The sequence below is a fragment of the Homarus americanus genome, unplaced genomic scaffold, assembly GCF_018991925.1.
Source record: "Homarus americanus isolate GMGI-L3 unplaced genomic scaffold, GMGI_Hamer_2.0 scaffold23617, whole genome shotgun sequence".
In the NCBI taxonomy this organism is placed as follows: domain Eukaryota; kingdom Metazoa; phylum Arthropoda; class Malacostraca; order Decapoda; family Nephropidae; genus Homarus; species Homarus americanus.
In genome coordinates, this window is record NW_024720711.1 from 1,973,059 (window position 1) to 1,996,250 (window position 23,192).

The following is a 23,192-nucleotide window of genomic DNA, read 5'->3' on the forward strand; positions in this document are numbered from 1 at the left end:
GTACACGCACCGCGGAATGTGAGCATCCTGGGTTCAGGCAGGGTACCGCGTAAACACGGAATGTGGGACCGCGTAAAGTGAGGGTTGACTGTATAAGTATGTTTTCTCTCGAAGATCTTTCTGTGCGTTCTGTTAGGAAGTTCTGTTAAGAGAACAAGATGTAAAGATAGGGGCAGAGGTTCACTTTATTGGTGTTATAGGTCAGATTGTGTTAGTAAAGTTGTGTTGTTGGCAAAGTTGTAGGTGCTGTTGGTGGTGATAAGGGGGTGTGTGTGTGTTGATAAGGTTGTTGTGGTGGTGGTAGTGGTAAAGTTGTGTGTCGGTGGTGGTGATAAAGTTGTTGATGATGGTGATAGTAAGGTTGTGTTTGTCTCTTCAACAGGACTGTTAAGGTTGTGTAGTGATAGTTGGCAGCTAAAATTTTTGAGGAAGTTATTAACCTATACAATGCAATTAATGTGGCAAACATGCAAGGAATCTGACAAGATGGTGGTGTTAATGTTTTTAAGATTCAAACAAAAAACATAAGTACTCAATTTTATTTTACACTGTACAATAAGTACTGCATATTAAGTTTTATATGCAAAATTGATTTCAAACATGACAACAAAAACTAAAAAAATATTATGGAAGGTTATTGACTATGTGGACCACTTAAAGCATATCAAAATCCTTCAGTTTTCAGTATAGTTTCTACTTGATAAAACAAAATGCTTTATGAAGACAATGCTATATATATATATATATATATAATCTTATTTATTTTACTATTTTTACAGTTTGCCATTGGGAACTTATCATAAAAACTTTTGCATTGAAATAATGCTGGTTTGTAAATCTTCTATTGTACTTTTAAGCTAACCTATGTTTAGCATTACAAGTAAGAAACTGCCACACCAAACTGAAGTCCCTGGTTAGGTCTATCACCACGCTGGAGCAGTAGAGGGATGCAGTAGTTAAGTTCTACTCTTGCAAACCCACCGAGACTCATTGCTAATCCAGCTCCATATGACAAACGCATGTCACGAACAAGGGTCTGAAGATTCTGTTTGTAGTCATCAGCTAGGAAGAAAGTGTAAGGGTTAATTCATATAACTAACTCTTTATTCACAATGATTAGGAAGTACAGTATATAGTCTGTTCACGTGAACCTTACAACAGAGATCTGGGTCAGTTTATAACAAGGCAGCTGATTGGCTGGCAGACGTACAAGGGAACAAACGTGCACATAAAAATCACTGTAGGTGCACATGATCCATGTACAGTCAGCCAAAGATCCAGGTTTATCATTATGTAGTGTTGTGGACAAAAACTGCATATATTATGCTTTTACTGTCACCTTTTAGCCATGTCCATAGTGAAATATGATTGAGAGTGATTTTTGTGTTGGGAAACATAGGTTTAGAAGTTAGTTTCGGCTGAAAACTGACATAAAACTTGTGTGTATGAAGGCTAGCACCTTCAACGACGCTGCCTTAAGTGTCAATGAAGTTTAAATTGTCACCCTACATGGAAGAAAAACAAATAGAATTCTTGCAAATATACAGTTTGTATATAAGGATATGACAAGCTGTCGAAGTGATGACACTGACAATATCTGAAGGAAAAAAGTCTGTTTCCATGTGAACCATACAGTCAGTTTAGTGATGTGTGATGATATTTGGAGGTGAATTTATTAGGTAACTAGAATGTGAATTACATGAAAGTGCTTCATGCTTTCTTGTGTGGTTATCAACATGTACAGTTAGCCAAAGATCCAGCGACCCCACCCCGAGTCTCGCACTGGCAATTTTACCTGGCAATACTTGGTAAAGTAAGGCTGTATGTGAAGGTGATTGTGAATGGTGAATCTTGGCTGCTTTACTGTCAGGATAAATATTAAACAATCCAAAGGTGGAATTTTTATAATAATAAACTATTCTTTCTTATTTAAAATCATGAGAAGTTTCCAAAAAAATTTATATTTGGTTAAATAATGAAGAAATTATATTAATGAATTGGCAACCCCACTACAACGAGGAACGAGGAGTGCCACAAGATTCTCAGATCAAATTTTCTTAATTATTTAAGCAAATACTGTATACAAACATTTGGAAACTTCTCATGATTTTAAATAACAATGAATAATTTATTATAAAAATTCTACCTTTGGATTGTTTAATATTTATCCTGACAGTAAAGCAGCCAAAAATAGATCCACCAATGACAATCTCCTTCACATACAGCCCAAACTAACTTCTAAACCTATGTTTTCTAACACAAAAATCACTCAATCATATTTCACTAAGGACATGGCTAAAACGTGACAGTAAAAACATAATATATGCAGTTTTTGTCCAAAACATTACACAATGATACAAACTTTAACAACCTTCAAATCCCACACTCTTTACATTCCAGTCAGTAATACTGAATTATTATTCACCCAAGATGGCAGTGTATTGTTGACAATCATAACTCTATAGCCCTCAGCATGAACTCTTACCAACAAGAGAAAACCAAGCCAACAATGTCAGGGAGGAGAAATTTGAGCTTGCAACCGAATCAGCTGGTTTGTAACACTGGGTTTAAAATATAAGAATATAAATACAATAGATTAAAACTAGAGAATTGTAGCAACTTTTCTCGTGCCCGTCTGCGAGCCAATCAGCTGCCTTGCTGTAAACTGACCATAGACCTCAGTTGCAAGGTTTGAGTGAACAGACTACAGTATACAGTATAGTAAGCCTCACAAGAACAATAATAATGTTACACAACCTCAGTTCATGCATTAATTATGTCTATGAACTGTGAATGTTCCAGGCTCAACATAACTGGTAACAGCTACTACACTTTGCACCTCAAACAATAATAACTGTGTGTGTGTGTGTTAACACAGTGGATCACTTACTCAATACGAAGTCGCCGATGTTGCCGGTATTAACAAAGGCGTGTAATCTGAACTTCTCGCTGATGGAGCCTCGGTTTAGAAGTGGCAATGGAGTATATGCATGTAAAGCAGCTGCCCAGTACATCTGTTTTAGTAGACAAAAGCAGGGTTGTAGTAAAACAAAATCTTATTCCAACAAAATAGGTTAAGACAAAACTCATTCCATTAAATAAATTTGGGGCAAAAATAGCAACATGGTAATTATATCTCAAGGGTGGATCCGGGGGGGTGTTTCCTGGGGGTCTGCACCTGGTAATCTCTCCTCCTGGCTGTCATCGCCTCGCCTCCCCCCTCCTCCCAGCCAGTAGGCGATATGGATTTTAGAGGGTGAAGGTGGTTTTGGGCTTAAAGTTTTCTCTTATAAAATGCTACTGACTTGACTTAAAATGTAATTTGCATTGCTGGAATCCTCGCAAGATAGCAATTAATTTGAGTATAACATCTCATAGTTTGCACGAGATAAAAATTTTAGTCCTTTGCTTAGTACATTTGAGTACAAAGTAAGTACAGTAATATGTTCCTCAAAATTATGGCTTTTCACAGGGAAAAGTCTGTATAAGTAACCCCAGTGGTCAGGATATTATGGTACTGAATGTTAAGAGTATTTCAATTAAATTCTTTGTTTAGTTCTGTACATATATGTGAATCCACATACATACTGTATAGTGAATGTGCATAAAGCGAGGTTCCAGTGTCCAGTAAACTTGTGCCATAGCACTAACACTTTGTCATTAAGAGGTCCAGTAAGCCTGGGCTAGATTTATGCTGATGTAAGTTGTATTGGTACCAGTAATAGTACATTTTATGCATTATTTTGCCTTTTTCTAACCTCGGCTTCGATGTTTCAAAATTTTCGCTAATCTGGAAGCGGTCTGGTCCCAAGCTTCCCGGATTAGCGAGGTCCAACCTGTACTGTACAGTATACTGTATGCATACTGTACTTTAAATAAATAAGTGAGTTAAATGAGTTTGTATACATCCCAGTAGCTTCTAGTGAATCTCAACATATGTCAGTAGTAGTGAGTGCATAAATAATAATTGTCTTGATTGTAATATTTTGTTAATATTGTTATCAATATTAACAAAATATTATTATTGTTTTCACAAAGCCTTTGAAATTATTATTGGTCACATTTTATCAAAGATTCAAAGTAATTTATGCCAGATATTACTTGACCCAACCATTCTCAGATATCAACTGGACAATAAGTGTTGGAGGAAAGAAAGAAAAAATGAAAAAGAATAAAAAACAAGCAAAAGTACTTATAAAATACATTACCTCAGCTCCCAGTGAACATCCATCACTATGAGGGCCAATGCCAGCCATTTCAAAGCCTCGAACATTCATGGGGCCACCTAACATGAAGCGGTCGGTGATACAGTGTGTCTTGTTGTTACGAAGTGGTAATAGATGGCCCGCTACCAAAGATCCCTGGATGACCTGCAAATAAAGCAACATAACTTTTGTGTACTGGCTTAGTAAGGCTTGCATACTCATACACTTGGGCAGCCACATGTACAATCTTCCCTAAACACTTCATCCCATCACAAAATCCTAAGATCAAACACTGAAGTAACACTTGAAACATTTACTGAATAACATCACATGCTGTTTTGGTAATCCCTTAGACTGCAACTCATTAAAATTTCAAAACAAAAATGTGTGGAAAAGAAAAGATTTATCTCATTAAACATACAAAGTATATATGTACTAGGTAATATGAATTTTTCTAATGAATCCTTATGTGACACACCTCAGAGCCTCCAGGCCACCTCATCACAACTGTACACATCTCCTTTGTCCTATCTTTCCCATATTTTCTCCTTTAAATACAGTTTCTTCTTTCTACCTAATGCATCTCTTCACTGCATCTGTGCACAACGTCTTTACCATTCTCCCCTCTTACACCCTTCTCACAAGTCCACACCATTCCAGAGAACTTCACTCTTTCTACCACAATCCAGTTCTCAGCCACTGATGTCTCAAGTCATTACAAACCTTCCTGTTAACCCCAGATGCAGGGCACAGCTAATATATTTCTGTTATAATGCTAACCCATGTTTCACCACAACATACCATACTAGGGGTCTAATCTTCAAGTGATTCAATATAAAGGATACTTTTTAAGTCTGAGAAAATGGTTGTGTAAATGAAGCAAAGTACTACTGTCAACTGGGTAAGAGGCTGCTCCCTTATGACCACCTGTACTGTACACACGAGCAGAATGAATCAAAACTTACCATCTCCTTCGGCAGAGGAACGTTTACCTGCATATCTAACTCATTCTTCAGGAAACCAATATCACCTCCCAAACCAGCCAATTCATTCTGAAACATTAAGAGTACAAGTGTGAATCATATACAGTATATTAAATCTAGAGTATAGTAACACCATCACTCACTGTATCCATGAACAGCTAATATCAAAAGATACCCTGAAGTCATTTAGATGTCTATTGTAAGAAACTGAGTAACTCATGTGCTGCATCATCAAAGTTATGGACACCACCTACATGACTGGGTTATGTTCCAGTTTTCCAGTAAAATGAGAGAACTAGAGATAGTCATTCCCAACTTCTGCAATTGGAAACCATAGAATATGCATTTTCTATGGTTTCCAACTGCAAAAGTTTTTGGTTTCTACAGACTGAAGTTCTACATTTTGTGCTACCATTCAATGAACCAGAGAGTGGTGAGTTAGTTTCAATAATCACTGCACCTCTGAAAACCCACAAATGGGGCTTTTGTGCTCCACTTAGCACTCTAAAACTTAACTCTAGGGAGATGGATGAGATCTTGGTCACTCATCCCCGGTTTTTGGTCATAATCCTACAGACTTTAGTGAGACAGTGAGAAACTGACAAGATATGGAACATGCCGAGAAATGGAAGATGAATGTAATTAACAACACATGACTTCCACAGATTGACAACACAATATATCATGGCAGTATACAGGGTGTTTTGGAAATATGTTTCATAATATAGAAAGTGTAATCCTGAGACATACTTAACCCTTTAACTGCCCATTATGTCAATGTGACCCTTCCTCATGTGCATATTACTTCAAGGATATTCAAAGTTCTCAAAATCTAATAATAAACAGAGTATAAAAGCTGTACTTGCATTGAATAGCAGGCCACAGAGGAGTGAAGTGAGCTAGTGTGGGAGGTCCCACACTGGGGTGGGGCCTGGGGGCTGAGAGGGAGGGTAGCAGTAGTGGTGGGGTGTTAAGTGGAGGCATCAGGACATGTGTGTCAGTTTTCTATGACTAAATTATATAAGTAGCTTTACTTCACCAATTATTGAACATACTTATTATACAGTAATGTTATCTGGGGTATACAATATTTTATTACAGTACAATAAAAAAAAGGCACACACATTTCACCACTACTCGAATACTATAAAATCTTGTACTGTATGATGCGTAGGTGGCTTGGGCCAGTGTTTGAAAAATTGGCATGTACAGTCAAAGACAAAAGTAGTGTCGCAGTTTTGACCGAAGATTAAACATAACTCATGAAACATTATGAGAGCCCTACCACAAGGCAGAGCACACCAAAATTTTTAGCCCTTCGGCATATGTTTTCACCAAATTTCATGACACGACTTTTGTCATTGACTGTACATCTTGATACCCGATCATGGACAGGAGCTGTCAGCAATGCCAATCCCCAATCGGGGAGAGGAACAGTTATTGGGTAAAAGATAAATGACTCCATTTCCATAGTGTCAATACTCCCATAGTTTCGGAGTTATACCACAAAACCGGGTAGAGGAGGACCAATAAATCTATGGACATACCAGGGTAAAACAAAATATCAAGCCATATTTAACGTACTGTATAAGTAACCCAGAGCATGCTGATTTCGAGTATATGGTCCACGATTCGATTGCGGGGTAATTAGTGGCTGTAATGACCCTTGGAGAATTTAATTACATTTCTTAATGCTAATTACTCGCCAACTATGAGTTTCCAAAGTGCGATTTGGGTGTTAATGCGTTATTCTGTAAGTACTTAATTAGTTAAACCCCTTAAATTTCAATTCTGTGAAAAAAGTATATTTTGGGCAAAAAATTGCCAAGGGGTAAAACTTACCTTTTCGACAGTTTTGACCCAAAAATTTGATTTTGTTGAAAATCACATTGTAGGTACTCCAGTGCATGCTGATTTCAAATATATAGTCCACGATTCGATTATGGGGTAATTAGTTAACATAATTAGTTAAACCCCTTATCCGAAATAACGAAAACCTCTGAAAACAGAAAGTTTTTTGTGGAGCAAAATTTTTTTTCTTTTTTTAACAGGGATCAGCCCAACCAGGCACAGGTCACTGACCCAGATCAGGGCCTGGGGGGCGAAAATTGAATAATAATTATAATAAAATTTATAATAAAAAATACAAAAAATAAAATAATAATTATAATAACAACAATAATAATAATAACAATAATACTGTAACAATAAAATAATAATAATATTAACAAGGAAATATAAGAATGAAAAAAAGATCAACAGTGACCTGTGCCCGGGTGGGCTGATCCCTGGGAAAAAAAGAAAAAAGAAACCTAAACTAACCATTCTGAAATCCGAAAAAATTCCGAAATCTGAAATGCATCTGGCCCCAAGGATTTCGGATAAGGGATTGTCAACCTGTACTTGGTAACAGTCATTTGGTGATAGCATGACTTTAAGATTACCCAACTTGAGAACGATCAAAAGAATTGGATTTGGGCTTCCTTTTGAGCATGTTCAGTGTGCTGGGGTCTCATTGGTAGTTAACCAGGGTATGTTGGCCATAAACTGGATACCTACTGTATTTCTAGAAAAAACATTCACAAACCACACTTAAAATACAAAGAAATACATTACATACAATCTATCCAAACCTTAATAGTGAAGGCAACACCATCAGTGGGGAAAACCAAATCATCTCTCCTGTCGACAGAAAGCTCATGTCTTAGGGCTGATTTGAGAGAATGGCCTGCTTGTTCACGGACGGCAAATGCGGTAGATCTTGAGAGACAGGTGAGGTGTCGCCAGGCTCCATCAAGAATCAGTTTCTGCTGAACCTGTTGATAACAAAAATAATCTGTAGCAGTTTAGTCTATACTGTACACAGTGTCTTCCATGCCTTTTTATCCATCCATATACAGTGTTACCGCAAGCGGTACATAATTATGATGACATATAAACAAATGTTATGTTAGGCTGTCACTCACAATGTAGACTGTTGAGATGGCTGAAGATGAGAGGCCCAGAAGGAGGTTGGAGGGTGTGAAGGGAGTTTGTTTATGTATAATTATAATCACCTGACTCAGCCATAGCTGACCAGCCAAGGGGCCAGGCTATATGGTGGGCATTTCAGTATAGCTACCCATATCTTAGAGTCAACACCTACCCTGGCTTCTCTCTAGACTTTCAACACGTTTGACTGTAACCGCCAATCAGACGGTTAGTGGGTGAATAATACTTCTCACGTCGTACATGAATTATAGTGTTCGTGTACGACGTGAGAAGTATTATTCATCCTCTAACCGTCTGATTGGTGGTTACATACAGTACAGTACTTTAAAGTGGTGACTGTAGAGGGAAGATGTAAGAAGGAAGATTCAGACCATAAACAAATGCAATAAGTATCCCTCCAGTATCTGTGACCTTTTATCTCTGCAGCATCAACAAAATAACAATGTTTGTATGCTAGTAGGGGTGAGGGAGAGGGGCAAAGGGGGGGGGGGGTGCTAAATAACATTGTATGCAGCATTGTGTCTTGCATGGACAAAATTTAATAGAATATCAAATGAAAAAACTGATTTTCAACAGCCTTTATCTGTCGACCCATATTAAGAAAAAAAAAATACTCATACACTATTCTGTTGAGGTGAGCTGGGTTTGTTACCAAGTACATTACCCCCAAAACTTGGTCTTATCTATTAAAATGTGATGAACTATGGACAAAAACATATCTATTACAAGAAGAATACTACACACTAATGCATATACTTGTTGTTTTAAGTTAATGAACCAAATATAAAATTGTAAAAGGGGAAAGAAGATGATAATGCTGATGCCAGTGTGGTATAATAAGAAGAAGACAGGTACAATGGACAATAAGATGTAACACTATCAACTCAAAAATGCATGAATGACTTGTATTGTAACTTGAAATATGAAAAAAGAAATGGGAAAGAAGAGAAGAAACAAGAGGAGGAGAAAAGAACCATATGTCTTGAAAGATAAAGTCATAATTACAGCTTTAACTACCAGCTGTGGGGGAGTGATTGAGGTGTAAGGACATCAGTGAAGGTGTATATATGTGAGAGTAGTTATCATACAGTAGTGAAGGTGTGAGTGTGAGAGTAGTTATCATACAGTATTGAAGGTGTGGGTGTGACAGTAGTTATCATACAGTAGTGAAGGTGTGAGTGTGAGAGTAGTTATCATATAGTAGTGAAGATGCATGTGAGAAAGTACAGTAGTTATCATACAGTGGTGAAAGGGTAAGTGTGAGAGAGTAGTTATCATACAAGAGAGAAAGGGATTTGTATATTAGAAGAAGAAAAAGCTTATGAGTTATTTGTCAAGTATAATGAAACCGATGTGTTCTATTTAATATTTTTAAGGTTATTAAGTTTTATAATAAGTCAGATAATAATTAATGGACACCCCTTATATTACTTGTACGTACATTAGGCGCAGAGTTGAAGGCTAAAGTCAGCAAGACGCCTCGGTCGAGCTCTTTGTAGCCTGACCAAGGGGTTTCAGTCCCTTGCTGGTACACACTGCTTGTAAAACTAAGAGAAAAGAAATACTTAGTTGAAACAATTATTAACACAAATTTTACCAAGTGAATTTTATGTCTTTTATTGTATATTTAGAACACCTCGACTTTCCTTACGATATATAAATAGAGTAGAGTGAAAACATGAAGGACAGCATGATTATGTTTCTGAACCTCACACGATACAACTGATTCTGACTAAGATTCTTAACAATTAATTGGGAAAAAATTAGTTTGGTTCACAGTTGCCTTTACTATAAACTTACATGAGGACTAGGATGTAATATATGCTCTGTAATCTAACTTCAAAATGTTTATTTACTTAGTACAACCCCAGCAACTGGAAATACAGATCAAAACAAAATAGGAGCAACAGATCTTTACATACAATGTTAAAAGTTCAGACATCGTTACCCAGAGTAGAAGTACTGTACCAAAACACAATACTACATTATTCTGGTAAAGTGATTTGTTATTTAACTTTTGTGCATAAAAAGTTCCTTTTTAATGGCTTTAATAAATTTTTTCTCATTTTCTTAAGGAATAAAAAGATGAGATAACCCCAGTCATTAAGTGTTGATACTGGCAGACCTGATTTATGAGAGGGTCACATTCCTGAAAAAGCTCTCATAAAACAAGGTCTGCCTGTACTGGATCAGTAAATGTATTATTCAAGCAGCAAGGGTTGATTTTAATACAGAGCCATTTAAGTGAACAAAGAAGTTTCAAAGATATAAAAGTATATTGAACTTACACAGTGCTGGCTTCATTATGGAAAGGTTTAGTGAAAGTAGTGAAGAAGGAGGAAGACTTCTTCGTGCCGTGAGAATATTCGCAGCTCAGCTCTTCGCCTCGTCCAAATATGTTCTTCAACAAGCCTCCCGTTGACACCGTACCTTCGTTGTTTCCAACACTTGTGTTCACCTTAGCTCCCATGAAGTTTACTTCACGCACCTCAAATGTCACCTGTAATATACAGTACATGTATTATGTCAGATATAAAAAAAATCTTCATAAAATTTTCTGTCACCAACGGAGTAAAACAGTAAAAAAACAATAATCCGTCCCTATATAACTTAAAAATCTGTCTCAACAAGCCCGGAAAGAAAGATTAAGGCATAAAATCCTTTATATAACCAAGAAACAAGTGAGTGACCTGTAAGAGGTGTCACCATCATATATCCTTGGGCACAACCTGCCAACACCCAAAAATTCAGATAATCTTTACCAAGAGAACGATATTATCCATGTAGACAATGGTTTACTGCAAGCAAAGATGCCTTGTCTCTGTCTCAACTTTTACAATCATTATCAGTTTCACATTTTGTAACTGTCTCAGTCAATAACAAGGATTCAAGTCACAACTGTGTCCCAACTTTCAGTCCCCTGCTAAATCAAGGCATTACTAAAGGGAGGAGCTCCAAGTCACTCATGCATTTCCTTGGTCATAAATGAAGGCCTGAAATATGAAATCCCATTTCACAAAGTAAAAAATTACCAAACTGTGAGATGCACCACTTCTAATTGCCCCAAGCTGAGCCTGTCATTGCCAAATAGCATAGACTTCTTGGTGTCAGGTACAACAACCATGAGGACAATGTTTATGCTGAAAGCAGGTTTCTCATCCAATTGAATCAGGGTTCTGAACCATTAAGTTGCAGTTGTCTCTTTCAACCAGTGAAGCTTCAAGGCAGGAGTCCAAGATTCAGTAGGTTCAGGTATCTCTAACCCATTATCCATATATTCAATGCCAAACATCAATCCTAATAATATAAATTCTACATAAGACAGTTTCAGTTGATTCATGCTTTCTATAGGCTAACTGGTCCAGAAGGATCACTCGATTTCTTTTTAACAGAGGAAGTAACTGATCCAGCATAGCACACTCTGTGATCTTTAATAAGGAGAGATTAGAAACTGGACAATAATTTGACATTTTCAGTATCAAGACCAAGTTTCTTAAAAAGTGGATGCAATAAAGCCTGCTTCTCAGTTCGCACAAAATTGCCCTCTGCAAAACGTGTGTTTATGATTCTACAAATAAAGTCTGCAGCATGTTCAAAAGTGAATGGTACCTTATATATTTAAATGATCAATGCTTGAATTTGTAATATGTTTTTGATTACATTTTATTTTATTTGTAACTTCTAGTATTTGATTGTTTGTATATTTAATTTGTATATGTTTTCAACTGTTTAATAATTTTTACAGGTATTTAATTAGCCATCTGTAAGTGATCCCTTATGCAACAGTGCATATGCGGAGGTATCAGGGAAGGTAATGTCTGGGATTGATGGATTCAAGGTTTGTTTTTCACCACTAACACTTGCTCGTGTGAGCACTGTGCTTTGGCTGCTCATGAGTGTCACTCTTAAGATCACAGTATATATTAAAAATGAAGAAACCTCTTGTCATATAGTATAACCAAAGATTCTTATGTTCTGTAATTTTTGTTACTGTACAACCTTTTCTCTGTGGATTTGTCATGACACCTCAAGCGTGTGCTGTTCCCTCTGCTGGCGCTATATCCTGTGACAGGAACGGTTAGACTCGTACTCCTGGCACGGTTTACCTGGAACACTTGACAGCAGGACATGAACTACTAACTTCAACCACTCCTCGCACCTCTGTAGTGATTCATATTTACTGAATTTGTACCCAGGGTGATGGAAATGTAAATACATGTATTATATAGAACTGATGCATATTATTCTTACCCTCTCTGTTGCCGACAAATTAAAGGTGAAAGTGATCAAAAGATTACTGAGACTAACATCCAAAAGAACCTCCTACAGACCCAACAACAAGAAAACCCTAATACTTGTACTATATTTGGAGAAAAAACCGGTTTACAACAGAATACCTACCTAACTACTGTAATTTGGTAACTAATTACTGTACAGTAATTGGTTAACTAAATAAAACATACTGTACTGTATCTTTCAGATAAGTGAGGATTGCTTTTGAAGAATAAGAGAGGTGTAAGAATAAAATTTTTGGATACCGAAGATTCGGATAACAAGGAATAAGTGTATAGTACATGTTTAATTTAACTTGTGAGTTGTGTCCCACAAGACACAAATATGTCATTCACACAACAACCAAACACCAAAACTCAAAGTCCCTGGGGAAATCCAATAAATTTAAAATACCCACAAACACCACATTTAGAAAAAAAACAACAGCAGCATACAGACAATTCATGAATACCACAATAAACAGTGTCAGCTCAGGCTCTACCTGAGTAACATCACCTTCCAAAACACCAGAAGGTTTTAAGACCCAGATGAAGTCCTTAGTGTAATAACAGATGGATGCAGGACTTGCATCTGGTCGATGCTTTGAGTCTGGGATACCCCCAATTGATCCAAGTCAGAATGGGTACAGCCTCACTATATATTCATGTAGTTGTCAATGCTGTACTCACACTACCCCTAATCTGCCTCAAATAAGCCATGAGTCTATCTGTCCCACATATAATTTCATATTATGAAACAAGAATTCTGTCTTACAAGACCACCTAACATCAGGGCACAGAGTTAATTGCTTCTGCACCTCGCTCATCCCTGCAGGTTCATGCTAATCTACCCCTCTCCTCAGAGACACAAAACACCCCCCAGCAGAACACAACTCCCATACCTTCAACAAGTCAACAACATTCCACCTACTTTTCCAATACAACCATCTACTGTACAAATAAACCCATATCAACTCAGCAGCCTCCTCCATCAAACAACACTCCAGATATAACTGTATACACCTCCACCAGACGGCCACATCGTAAAACCCACTATCCCAAGAGGGGTATATTTCTCACCACACTACATTGTGAACAACACCCTTCCCTATACCCTAATAACAACAAAATAACAAATTCACCATCGTAACACTGCTACACACACAACTCTTCCTTCACCCATCACATGCCCAGCATCTACCCAATCTAAACAATGCTTATAGATAAGCTCCAAAACACATCTTAGGGTGCAACCAGCAGTTATAACTTACTTATAACTAAAAATATTACAGGTGTAAAAGCTTTCTAAGAACCTTATTCATTAAACAAGGTGTGTTGCTTGATTCACTTTATAATATATAATTCCATGAACACCCTACACCACAGTATGTCTCAAGGTGCACACACAGGTTACACATATTGGAAGATCCTCTAAAAAACACACTTTACTGCCCACCTCAATACCATCCTCAACAGCGTCAGGTCCCTCGTAAGTGTCGATGAAGACGCCCACATCCTTAAAACATCCCAACTTTGATAATCTTGTTCTGGCTTCATGAATTTTCAATATGACCTGCAAAGATGTAAAACTTAAATTAAATATAATAAAAGGTAATTCTTGTTTGACATTGATATATCAGTCTGGTGTATTTTCATCATCTTAAATTCTTTATTGGATATTATATCTGCAATGCAACACAAAACAAAACATACTTTTATCATATACAGTAGTGGAGTTTTGACTATCCACCATCTAAACTGCCAGTGTCAACTACACAAAAAAATTTAGCCAATCCAATACTGTACTAATTGCATATCAGTCAAGAGTCCAATATTATCACTAGATTACCCACAGATCTCACACACTGAATGTTTCTTCAGTAGCTCAGTTGACAGAATGGTGGACTGTTTGGAGCCTAGGAAGAGAGCAAAGATGATTGTGACCAAATCTGTGAGCCAATACAGACAAGCAAAGATCTTGATGAAAAGGAGGAAAACATTGAGAGTACCCAGGTTAACAGACGTCAATACATGTCCACACAACTGGTCCAAACAAACACACCCTCCCCACATGTTAAGTGTGGTGATGTTGGTGTGCGCATTAGTGGATGTCGTGTTTATGACCTGACCTCATGTTTAGTAAAGTCACCTTGTTTACTAAAGCCTCTCTTGGTCTTTGTAATTCAGTTGCCTCTGAAGATGTCTTGAATAAAAACGAAAGCTAAGGTGCTCCATTGTTTCCCTTTTTCCTGTGTGATTTTATCAGATTACGACGGGGTTAAGGACCCAAATCCAGGTCGTAAGTCGAAATGGCAGTAAGTCGAAAATGCTTTAATAATACATAGAAATTCTAAAATGGGTGTCTCTTTTTCTTCTCAGCACCATAAAACTCTCACTTTTAAGCTTGCCAGCCATTTTAAAGTTAATTACAAACGAAAATTTTGTCTGTGTACTGACGTTGGGACTCGAAAATACGTAATTTGACAAAATTTTGGTACGACTGAGGCAGGTCGTAAGTCGGGGATATATATATACAGTGGGGTATGCTATAACGAATCTAATTGGTTCTAGAACCTTGTTCGTTATAGCATTCGTTCGTTATAGGATTAATCCGTTCCAGGCCCCCAAATACAACCACTTAACACTGAAAAATATAATATAAAATTGAAAAAAATTGTAAAAAAGTGCATAAATATGCATCTAAACCCCTGAAATAAAGAATATAATTAATACTTGTAATAAAAAAACAATAAATTAGTAAAAAAACAAAAGAAAAAAAATTTTGTTGTAGGAGTTTCGTTCGTTATAGCATTCTCAATTTTATAGGTAAAACCGTTCGTTATAGGAATATTCGTAATAGAATCCATTCGTTATAGCATACCCCACTGTATATATATCTGTGATTGCCTGCGCCAGAACTTTCACTTAACACGGTTTTTTCCACATATACGCGGTGAGTGTCCGGCTCCAGACGCTATTTTTAGATTTGCCCCACCGCCACCCTGCCTGACTGCCTGTTTTAGCTCATAAAATTCATACAAATTACCCGGCCAGAATATAATTTACATTGCTGGAATTCTTATAATTTGGTGATCATTTTGAATATAAACATCATATATTTTGCATTAGACATACAAATTTTAGATAACATTTTTTCTCTGGGTAACTATGTTATCTTTTGTGCAAAATATATGACATTTATATTCAAAATATTCCTGGTCTTACAAGGAATCCAGCAATGTCAATTATATTATCCTAACTTTAGTTTGAGGTATTATTTATTACAAAAAAGTTAAGTATTCTGGTTTTCCCACACATCTCCTTGGGACGGTTGGTGGGGGGTGGGGGGGAGGGAGGGACCGACCGACCATCTGTTACCCGTGAAGAATATTTTTTTTTTTTTATTAACTGAAGATATTTGTTTTAGCTCATAAAATTCATACAAATTACCCGGTCAGAATATAATTTACATTGCTGGAATTCTTATAATTTGATGATCATTTTGAATATAAACATCATATATTTTGCATTAGACATAAAATTTTTAGATAAAATGTTTAATCTGAGTAAGTATGTTATCTTTTGTGCAAAATATATGACGTTTATATTCAAAATATTCCTGGTCTTACAAGGAATCCAGCAATGTCAATTATATTATCCTAACTTTAATCTGAGGTATTATTTAATACAAAATGTTAAAATTTATTTTTTTCACCCACTCTTTCTCTTGGTGGGGGGTGGGGGGGAGGGTTGGGACTGACCGCGCGGTTGGAAGAGGGGGGGAGGCAAGGTGGGGTACTTTGATTGACAGATAGTGTCGTGAAGATTATTTTTTTTTATTAACTGAAGATATTTGTTTTAGCTCATAAAATTCATACAAATTACCCGGCCAGAATATAATTTACATTGCTGGAATTCTTATAATTTGGTGATCATTTTGAATATAAACATCATATATTTTGCATTAGACATACAAATTTTAGATAAAAAAATTTTCTGAGTAACTATGTTATCTTTTGTGCAAAATATATGACATTTATATTCAAAATATTCCTGGTCTTACAAGGAATCCAGCAATGTCAATTGTATTATCCTAACTTTAGTTTGAGGTATTATTTATTAAAATTTAGTGGTTTTCCCCCAAAAATTTCTCAGAGAGGGAAGAGCCGGCAGTGTAGTGTGAGAGGGGGAGGGAGTTGAGTCCATTATTTGAATGGACATTAACTTGGCGACTGTATTTCTCTATTTCTCTTAAGTATTAATTGCGTGCATGTACCATCATAAAATTAAGATGTTATTTTTTACTACAACATAATTGGGTAAGTGGGATTAACAAGGGTAAAATGGAAGATGTTCTGAAGCTCAGTAATAACGAAATAACTAGAACAAATGGCTTTAAATTAGATAAATTCCGATTCAGAAAGGATATAGGCAAGCACTGGTTTGGTAATAGAGTTGTGGATATGTGGAATAGGCTACCGAGTGCTATAGTAGGATCGGGGCCGCTAGGGAGCTTCAAGACGAAGTTGGATAGGCACATGGAAGTGCTGGGATGGGTGTGAAAGGGATCTGCCCTGCATGGGCCAGTCGGCCTCCTGCAGTATCCCACTTTCTTATGTTCTTATGTTCTTATGTTCTTATGTGTCTTCAAAAAGTGGAGTTTGGGGGTCGGGCCGGTTTCTATTGGAATTAATCCCATATGTTCTGTTGTTCACTTAACGCGGATTTCACTTAACACGGGACCCTCTGGGTTCTATTGACAGCGTTAAGTGGGGTACAACTGTATATATATATATATATATATATATATATATATATATATATATATATATATATATATATATATATATATATATATATATATATATATATATATATATATATATATATATATATATATATATATATATATATATATATATATATATATATATATATATATATATATATATATATATATATATATATATATATATATATATATATTTCATGTAAATCCACAATGAAAACGTGGATAAGATAAGTCTTGAATAAGGTACTCGTTGTTTCTTACGTGTGAATTTGTCAAGATATATATATATATATATACTGTAAATTCCTCCCCATCTGTGAATTAAACTAATAACAGTGAACATTAACAGATGGTGATATGTATGAGGATACGGGAGTTGGAATGAGAGGTAGTATGGATGGTAAGGAGTGTGGACAGTGGTCACAGACTGAGGATATGTGAGATGAAACCAGGTAATATATAGAGTTGGTGGTAGTGGTAGATGATGGTGTTAGTGGTGCTTTTGGTTCATGGTGCTGAAGGTTGTTGATATAGGTGGTTGTGATGCTCAATGGACAATAGATGATTTTCTAATATCACAACATTTAATAACTTTTCAAAGCATCAGCCATCATGTCATCCTTTTATCTTTCAATCCACAATACCGTCTTCTTACCCCTCAAATACCTTAATGAAAAATTACCTCATACTTACAGACTGGAAGTCCTGGGCACTAAATACATCTCGTACAGTACTGATGACAATGTCGTCCTTAGTGCGGGCCAGTCCATCAACATGTACACGCTGAACATGAGCCTGAAATAAGAAATACCATAAATTAAACACTGTACTGTACCAGCAAAGGTTAATGATAAGGATGAATCATTATAATTTAAAATAGCATCTATACATTAACTTACTAAAAGCTCCACCACTCTCAGGAGTATGAAGGAGAAAACAAAATAATAATTACTTACTCAAAAAGATGATTCTCGATTTCTGTAATAGGGCCATGACATGCACGCACACACATGCACACACACATGCATGCACATGCACACACACATGCATGCGCACACACACACACACACACACACATATCCTCATCAATGATGCCATGAGAAACTCCTGCTTGATGGAAATATGCTGATGACCCCATCATTGGGATCAGTGTGAATAACTCGGCTCCTGACTAGTGCCTCCTGAAAATACTGTATACTCGACAGTCTCTAAAATTGGGCCACCAACAACCATGTCATCATTAACCATAACAAGACCATGAGTATGCACATCAACCTCTCCTCTGACCATGTCCCACTGCCCTGTATCACATTGGGCCCCAACACATTCTTAGTTGTGAACTCCTCCAATTGTCAAATCCTCAGGCTTTCACCTCCACTTCCTCTATTGCCTCAAGTCCCTCGGAGTTCCTGCACCTGAGTTCCTCAGTGCTTACTCAACATTTATACTTCCCAAGCTCACTCATGCTTCCTCTGCCTGGTCTTCCTCCTAAATGCCACACAGTTAGGACTCCTAAAAAGTGCAGAAGAGGGAGTGTAAGATTGTTCTCTCTCCTTCCTACTTCACATATCAAGAAATACTCAGTAAACTGACACCTGTTCACACTATAACTGTATCCAGCCCATATGACCATGCACTAATTGTGATAAGAACAACCCAATTCCAACCATTGTAAAAAAATTATCAACAACTCTTAAGTTAACCTGTGTTCACCCCCTGCCATTCTCAATTTTGTACTATAACTAGGTGTACTATGAAATTCCTGATAAATGACCATCTCCCCTTTCTCATTATACAGTGGATATTATATTAGTATCACTAACAATACTTATATATTACTTGTCAATTAAGTGACCCCCTCCAAAATTATGTAACATTTTTCAACTTTGTCTATTGTATATTTTCAGCCTTTTGGCTGCCATGTTCTTTCAATAAACCATTTATTACAGGGTATTATTATTATTAAAAAAAAAAGAAGCTAGTCAAAATTACACATTTTTAATGTACTTCTAACAAGGCCAAAATACCTACAGGTACATTGTTCTATACCGGTACGTACACTGATCTATATATATTCCAGGTTGTGAAAGCTTACCTTTAGAGCCTGAAGGTCCATCCTGATGTTCTCACCCTCATCTGCCTCGGGACTCTGAAAATTTAGAGGCATTAAAATCTTGGCAAGTAAGTGTTGATGAAGCTTAAATGTGTGTGTCACTAGCAAGCAAATGTATCCCTGAACCACTTGAATATTAGACACCTCAGCATTGTTCACCTTGAGATTAACCATCCTTATGTTAACCTAATCTACCTTAATGCAAACATACCCTACCCCAATGCTAACCTAACCTAATACAACCTACAACCTGACTTACCCTAACTAAACCTAACCCATTTCAATCTAACCTAATCTAATCTAACCCCCAGGTAACCAGCATTGCTCATTTGTTTATTTGTGTATAATTAAAGGTCTTACTCATACTAATGAACATATTTTTTTTTCAAATTTGTCTAATCAAACATTTTAATCATAATTTTAAAAAGACAACATCAAAATTTCCAAACCAAACAATGATCACATTCTATTGTCTTATCCAAACTAATGGCTGATCTCGGAGTGACAGACTGATTGGAGAGAGAGAGAATATCTGAGACAGAACCAGATGGCCACAAAAGGGAATTAATAAGAATCATTACCTAGACCAAAAGCTAAGAATTCTTAAGGTGCTGGAGAATTGGCACACATAGCGCTATTGTTTAGGTTTTGAGACGTTGACCAAAAACCTCTACAGTATTCTACTCATAACTCCACTTTACCTGGTAATCGTAAACCCAGCCACTTAATACCTACAATTATTTAACTACTCTCAGGATTAAGAACATAGAAAAGCCTCATACTAAAAATTACTGAACCCCAATAACTGAATTTAAATTTTACTTATCAATTCAGTTACAAAATCTTAGATCAGAATAAGTAGATCTTTCTAATGCTAATCCATGTTATTATTACACAGATTCTTCATAATCCATTGTGCTGACCTAACCAAACAAACCTACCTAACCTTACCTAACTTTCCTGGTATATTAAACAGAAAGAACTTACTATAAGGTGAAATTTTAGACATTTTCTGGAACAAGTGAAATTTTACCATATCTATCTACCTATATATCTATCCACGTCTGAATATTTATATAGGAATCTATCTACCTATCCACCTCCCTACGGTACGTATTTTTGGTAACATCATTAGTGAAAGTCTAAAAATTCCTCAACGTGTTAATTCTTGTTTCAGGATCCGACAATATTTTCTTTACCGATTACATCACACTTTAGGAGACTATAGTGTTGTAGAGTGTAATATAAGGTTGTTTGACACTTACTTTTGCGTGTACGGTGCCCATTGTGGTGTTTCATGCGTTTGGTGAGACCTCCAATGTTTACCTTCCTCACCCCGACCACAAGATGATGCATGTTTAGAGATTATCACGAGCACCCTATAGGCAACATTTGGCAAATATAGTTAAATTAGTATTAAATTTTCGGTTAAATATACTTTTATTTGACCAATTGTAATTTTTGTTTTCATTAAAGTCTGTTTTTTCATTAAAGTCTATTATTATTAGGGTCATTTGAAAAACTAGTGTAATAATTATGTACGTGGTAGCTTGATAACATTAACCTCGTGTATGGGCTAGAGTACCCCCCATCAGAAGACCGGCTGGAGCAGCTGACTTGTTGTCAGTGTTACCAGAATAAGTAAGGTACTAACCTCTACCCTTTTATTTTCTACTAGAAAATATTGATTGAATAATTCATTTAATATAATAGCTATCATCACCTTTTCATAAACGATGTATTATTAAATTCAGTTTTGAACGTCTCTAACACTTGGCTACGATATAAATAAATTAGAGGTATATAAAAAACCTAGATTAAATCAAGGGTGTTGATGAGCAGTTGATATATGTTCTTATTTTATTCGTTGGTAGTGTTAATGTCTCTTCAGTTTCACATACCACACTCAAAAAATTGAATTTTTTTCTAATGTAGATTTTTATGCGGATTACAAAATCCCTCAAAATGTGAATTTTATTTGGAGGGGAGAAGTGAATAAAAAACATTATAGCCCTTTAAACTTAAAATGTTTTACATTGAAATGTTACCATTTATAGCATGAATTGCTTTAGCCTATGTTTTTCGTTGCAGATTAATATAGGTGATGAAGTAAAGAACACCATACCTACCATTGAAAACCGTTCCTAACCTATAAAAATCGACAAAGTAAAGAAGAAACCCAGAAATTCAAGGCGTGGGCTGGGCCAAACGATGAGCAGGACAGGAGGATGTCTGCACAGAGCCAGGAAGCAAGCAGTCAGACTGTAGAAGGGCTGAAAAGGCGTTCCAGGGGCTGGTTGCAAGTGAGGTCAAGTCAAGCCCAAAGGCATTTTACCTTTATGCAAAGTTTAAATTAAAAACATGAATAGGAATATCGGACCTGAGGATTAAAGATGGGAGTTACGCAGATTCTGACCAGAACAAAGCTGAGGCATTGAACAGGTTTTTTTTTTCTCGGTGTTCACAAGAGAGGATGCGATAAATCTTCCTGCATTTGAGGACAGACAGTTCGACACAGCACTGACCCACATTGTGTTCACAGAAGAGGTTATACGAAATAAACTGTCAAAGAGTCCCGGCCCTGGCATGGTGCATCCTAGAGTAATAAGAGAGTTGTGCAATGAGCTTGCTGAGCCCCTGAAGATCCTGTTCTGTAAATGCCTGGATGAGCAAAAGGTCCCCAGTAATTGGAAAATGGCTAAGTGCGTTCTATTATCAAGAAGGGCAATCGTCACTCCATGAATAATTATAGACCAGTGAGCTTGACCAGCATAGTGTGTAAAGTACTTGAGAGCATTATAATAGATGCCATGATTAAAGGTCTACTAGAAACAACTTTGTAAAGGAGTGCCTACATAGTTTTATGCCGGGACGCTCCTGTTTTACACAATGACTGAAAGTACTGGATGTTTGGATCCAAATTTTGGAACAGGGTGGCAATATATACAGTACCTCGATTTTGCCAAGATTTTTGGCAGCATACCACATTTACTTAATCCTCTTCACCACTGGTCGGCTCGTTAGCAGCTTGGGTGATCGGTCACGTCTCTGATTACTTTTCTTTTATCCTCTTCACCAAAAGATCGGCTTGTTAGCCGCTTGGGCGATTGGTCACGTCTCTGTTATGCACTGCTGGCAGGTACTGAGCATGCACTGGCTCCTGAATGTACCTGAACTACTCTCTGGCAGATCGTTCTAAGAGTTCACAATTCTCACTCTGAAAAGTTTGCCCCTACAGTTTTCTGGACTAGTGGCTTCTGCAACCTTGAGCTGTGACACCTTGTGGGGTGGGTATCTGCCAGCTCCAGGTATGGACACTCAACTGAGTAGTAACTTGAACTGGGGGGGGGAGGGGTAATCTGAAACTTTTACACCATTGCAACCTTGTCCTTGACAGATCTTCTGAAGCAGTGCGATTTGTTTCCTGCGATTTGAAAAGGCCTACTGATTTCCTTGACACTTCCAGCCTTCACTTGTGAAGTAGAGTGGTCATTTAGTACACTGAGATATGTCAAGACATGTAACTGTACCCACACTAGTGTTGATCCAGTCTAGTTTTGATTAACTTACCTACCATGGTACAGTATTTTACCATATTGTCATGAATTTTTCATGTGAAAGATAACTGTTGGTCAAATAATATTAGTGGCACAGGGTGTAGAAAAGCACTGAATCCTATGGAAAGGGACTTTGTAAAGAATTTAGGTATTTTTTTGTCAAGCATAACAAAAACAACTTTATTGGAATGGCTAAATTCTTGGTACTGAACAGTACTCTGGTTGTTAATTTGATGCCCCCCCATGAACCCAGTGCCTCGGGTATATGCCCCCATTGCAC

General features: G+C 36.8%; 1 protein-coding gene and 1 long non-coding RNA gene across 2 annotated transcripts; one reads left to right on the forward strand and one right to left on the reverse strand.

The window, feature by feature from the left end:
- Window positions 1-524: 524 nt before the first annotated feature.
- Window positions 525-20,940, reverse strand: LOC121860729 (sorting and assembly machinery component 50 homolog A-like). The gene is made up of 11 exons (XM_042358057.1): window positions 20,621-20,940; window positions 19,338-19,391; window positions 17,936-18,037; window positions 13,907-14,023; window positions 10,468-10,679; window positions 9,621-9,726; window positions 7,822-8,004; window positions 5,171-5,257; window positions 4,209-4,370; window positions 2,891-3,014; window positions 525-1,062 (listed from the first exon to the last, which is right to left on the reverse strand). The coding sequence occupies exons 1-11, from the start codon at window positions 20,639-20,641 to the stop codon at window positions 875-877; spliced, it is 1,356 nt and encodes a 451-aa protein (XP_042213991.1). The 5' UTR covers window positions 20,642-20,940; the 3' UTR covers window positions 525-874.
- LOC121860730 lies at window positions 20,811-21,808 on the forward strand. Its single transcript, XR_006087919.1, has 2 exons — window positions 20,811-21,001; window positions 21,447-21,808. It is a non-coding gene; the product is annotated as an uncharacterized LOC121860730 (long non-coding RNA).
- Window positions 21,809-23,192: the final 1,384 nt, after the last annotated feature.

What these genes read in the sequence shown, in the direction of transcription:
- LOC121860729 (XM_042358057.1), bottom strand. Translation starts at nt 20,641, where the DNA reads ATGGGCACCGTACACGCAAAA. An exon ending in GTGTTGCCTTCACTATTAAG is followed by an intron (nt 5,258 to 7,821) that starts GTTTGGATAGAT and finishes TTAATGTTTCAG; the next exon opens with AATGAATTGGCTGGTTTGGG. An exon ending in CATCGGCGACTTCGTATTGA is followed by an intron (nt 1,063 to 2,890) that starts GTAAGTGATCCA and finishes CTTTCTTCCTAG; the next exon opens with CTGATGACTACAAACAGAAT.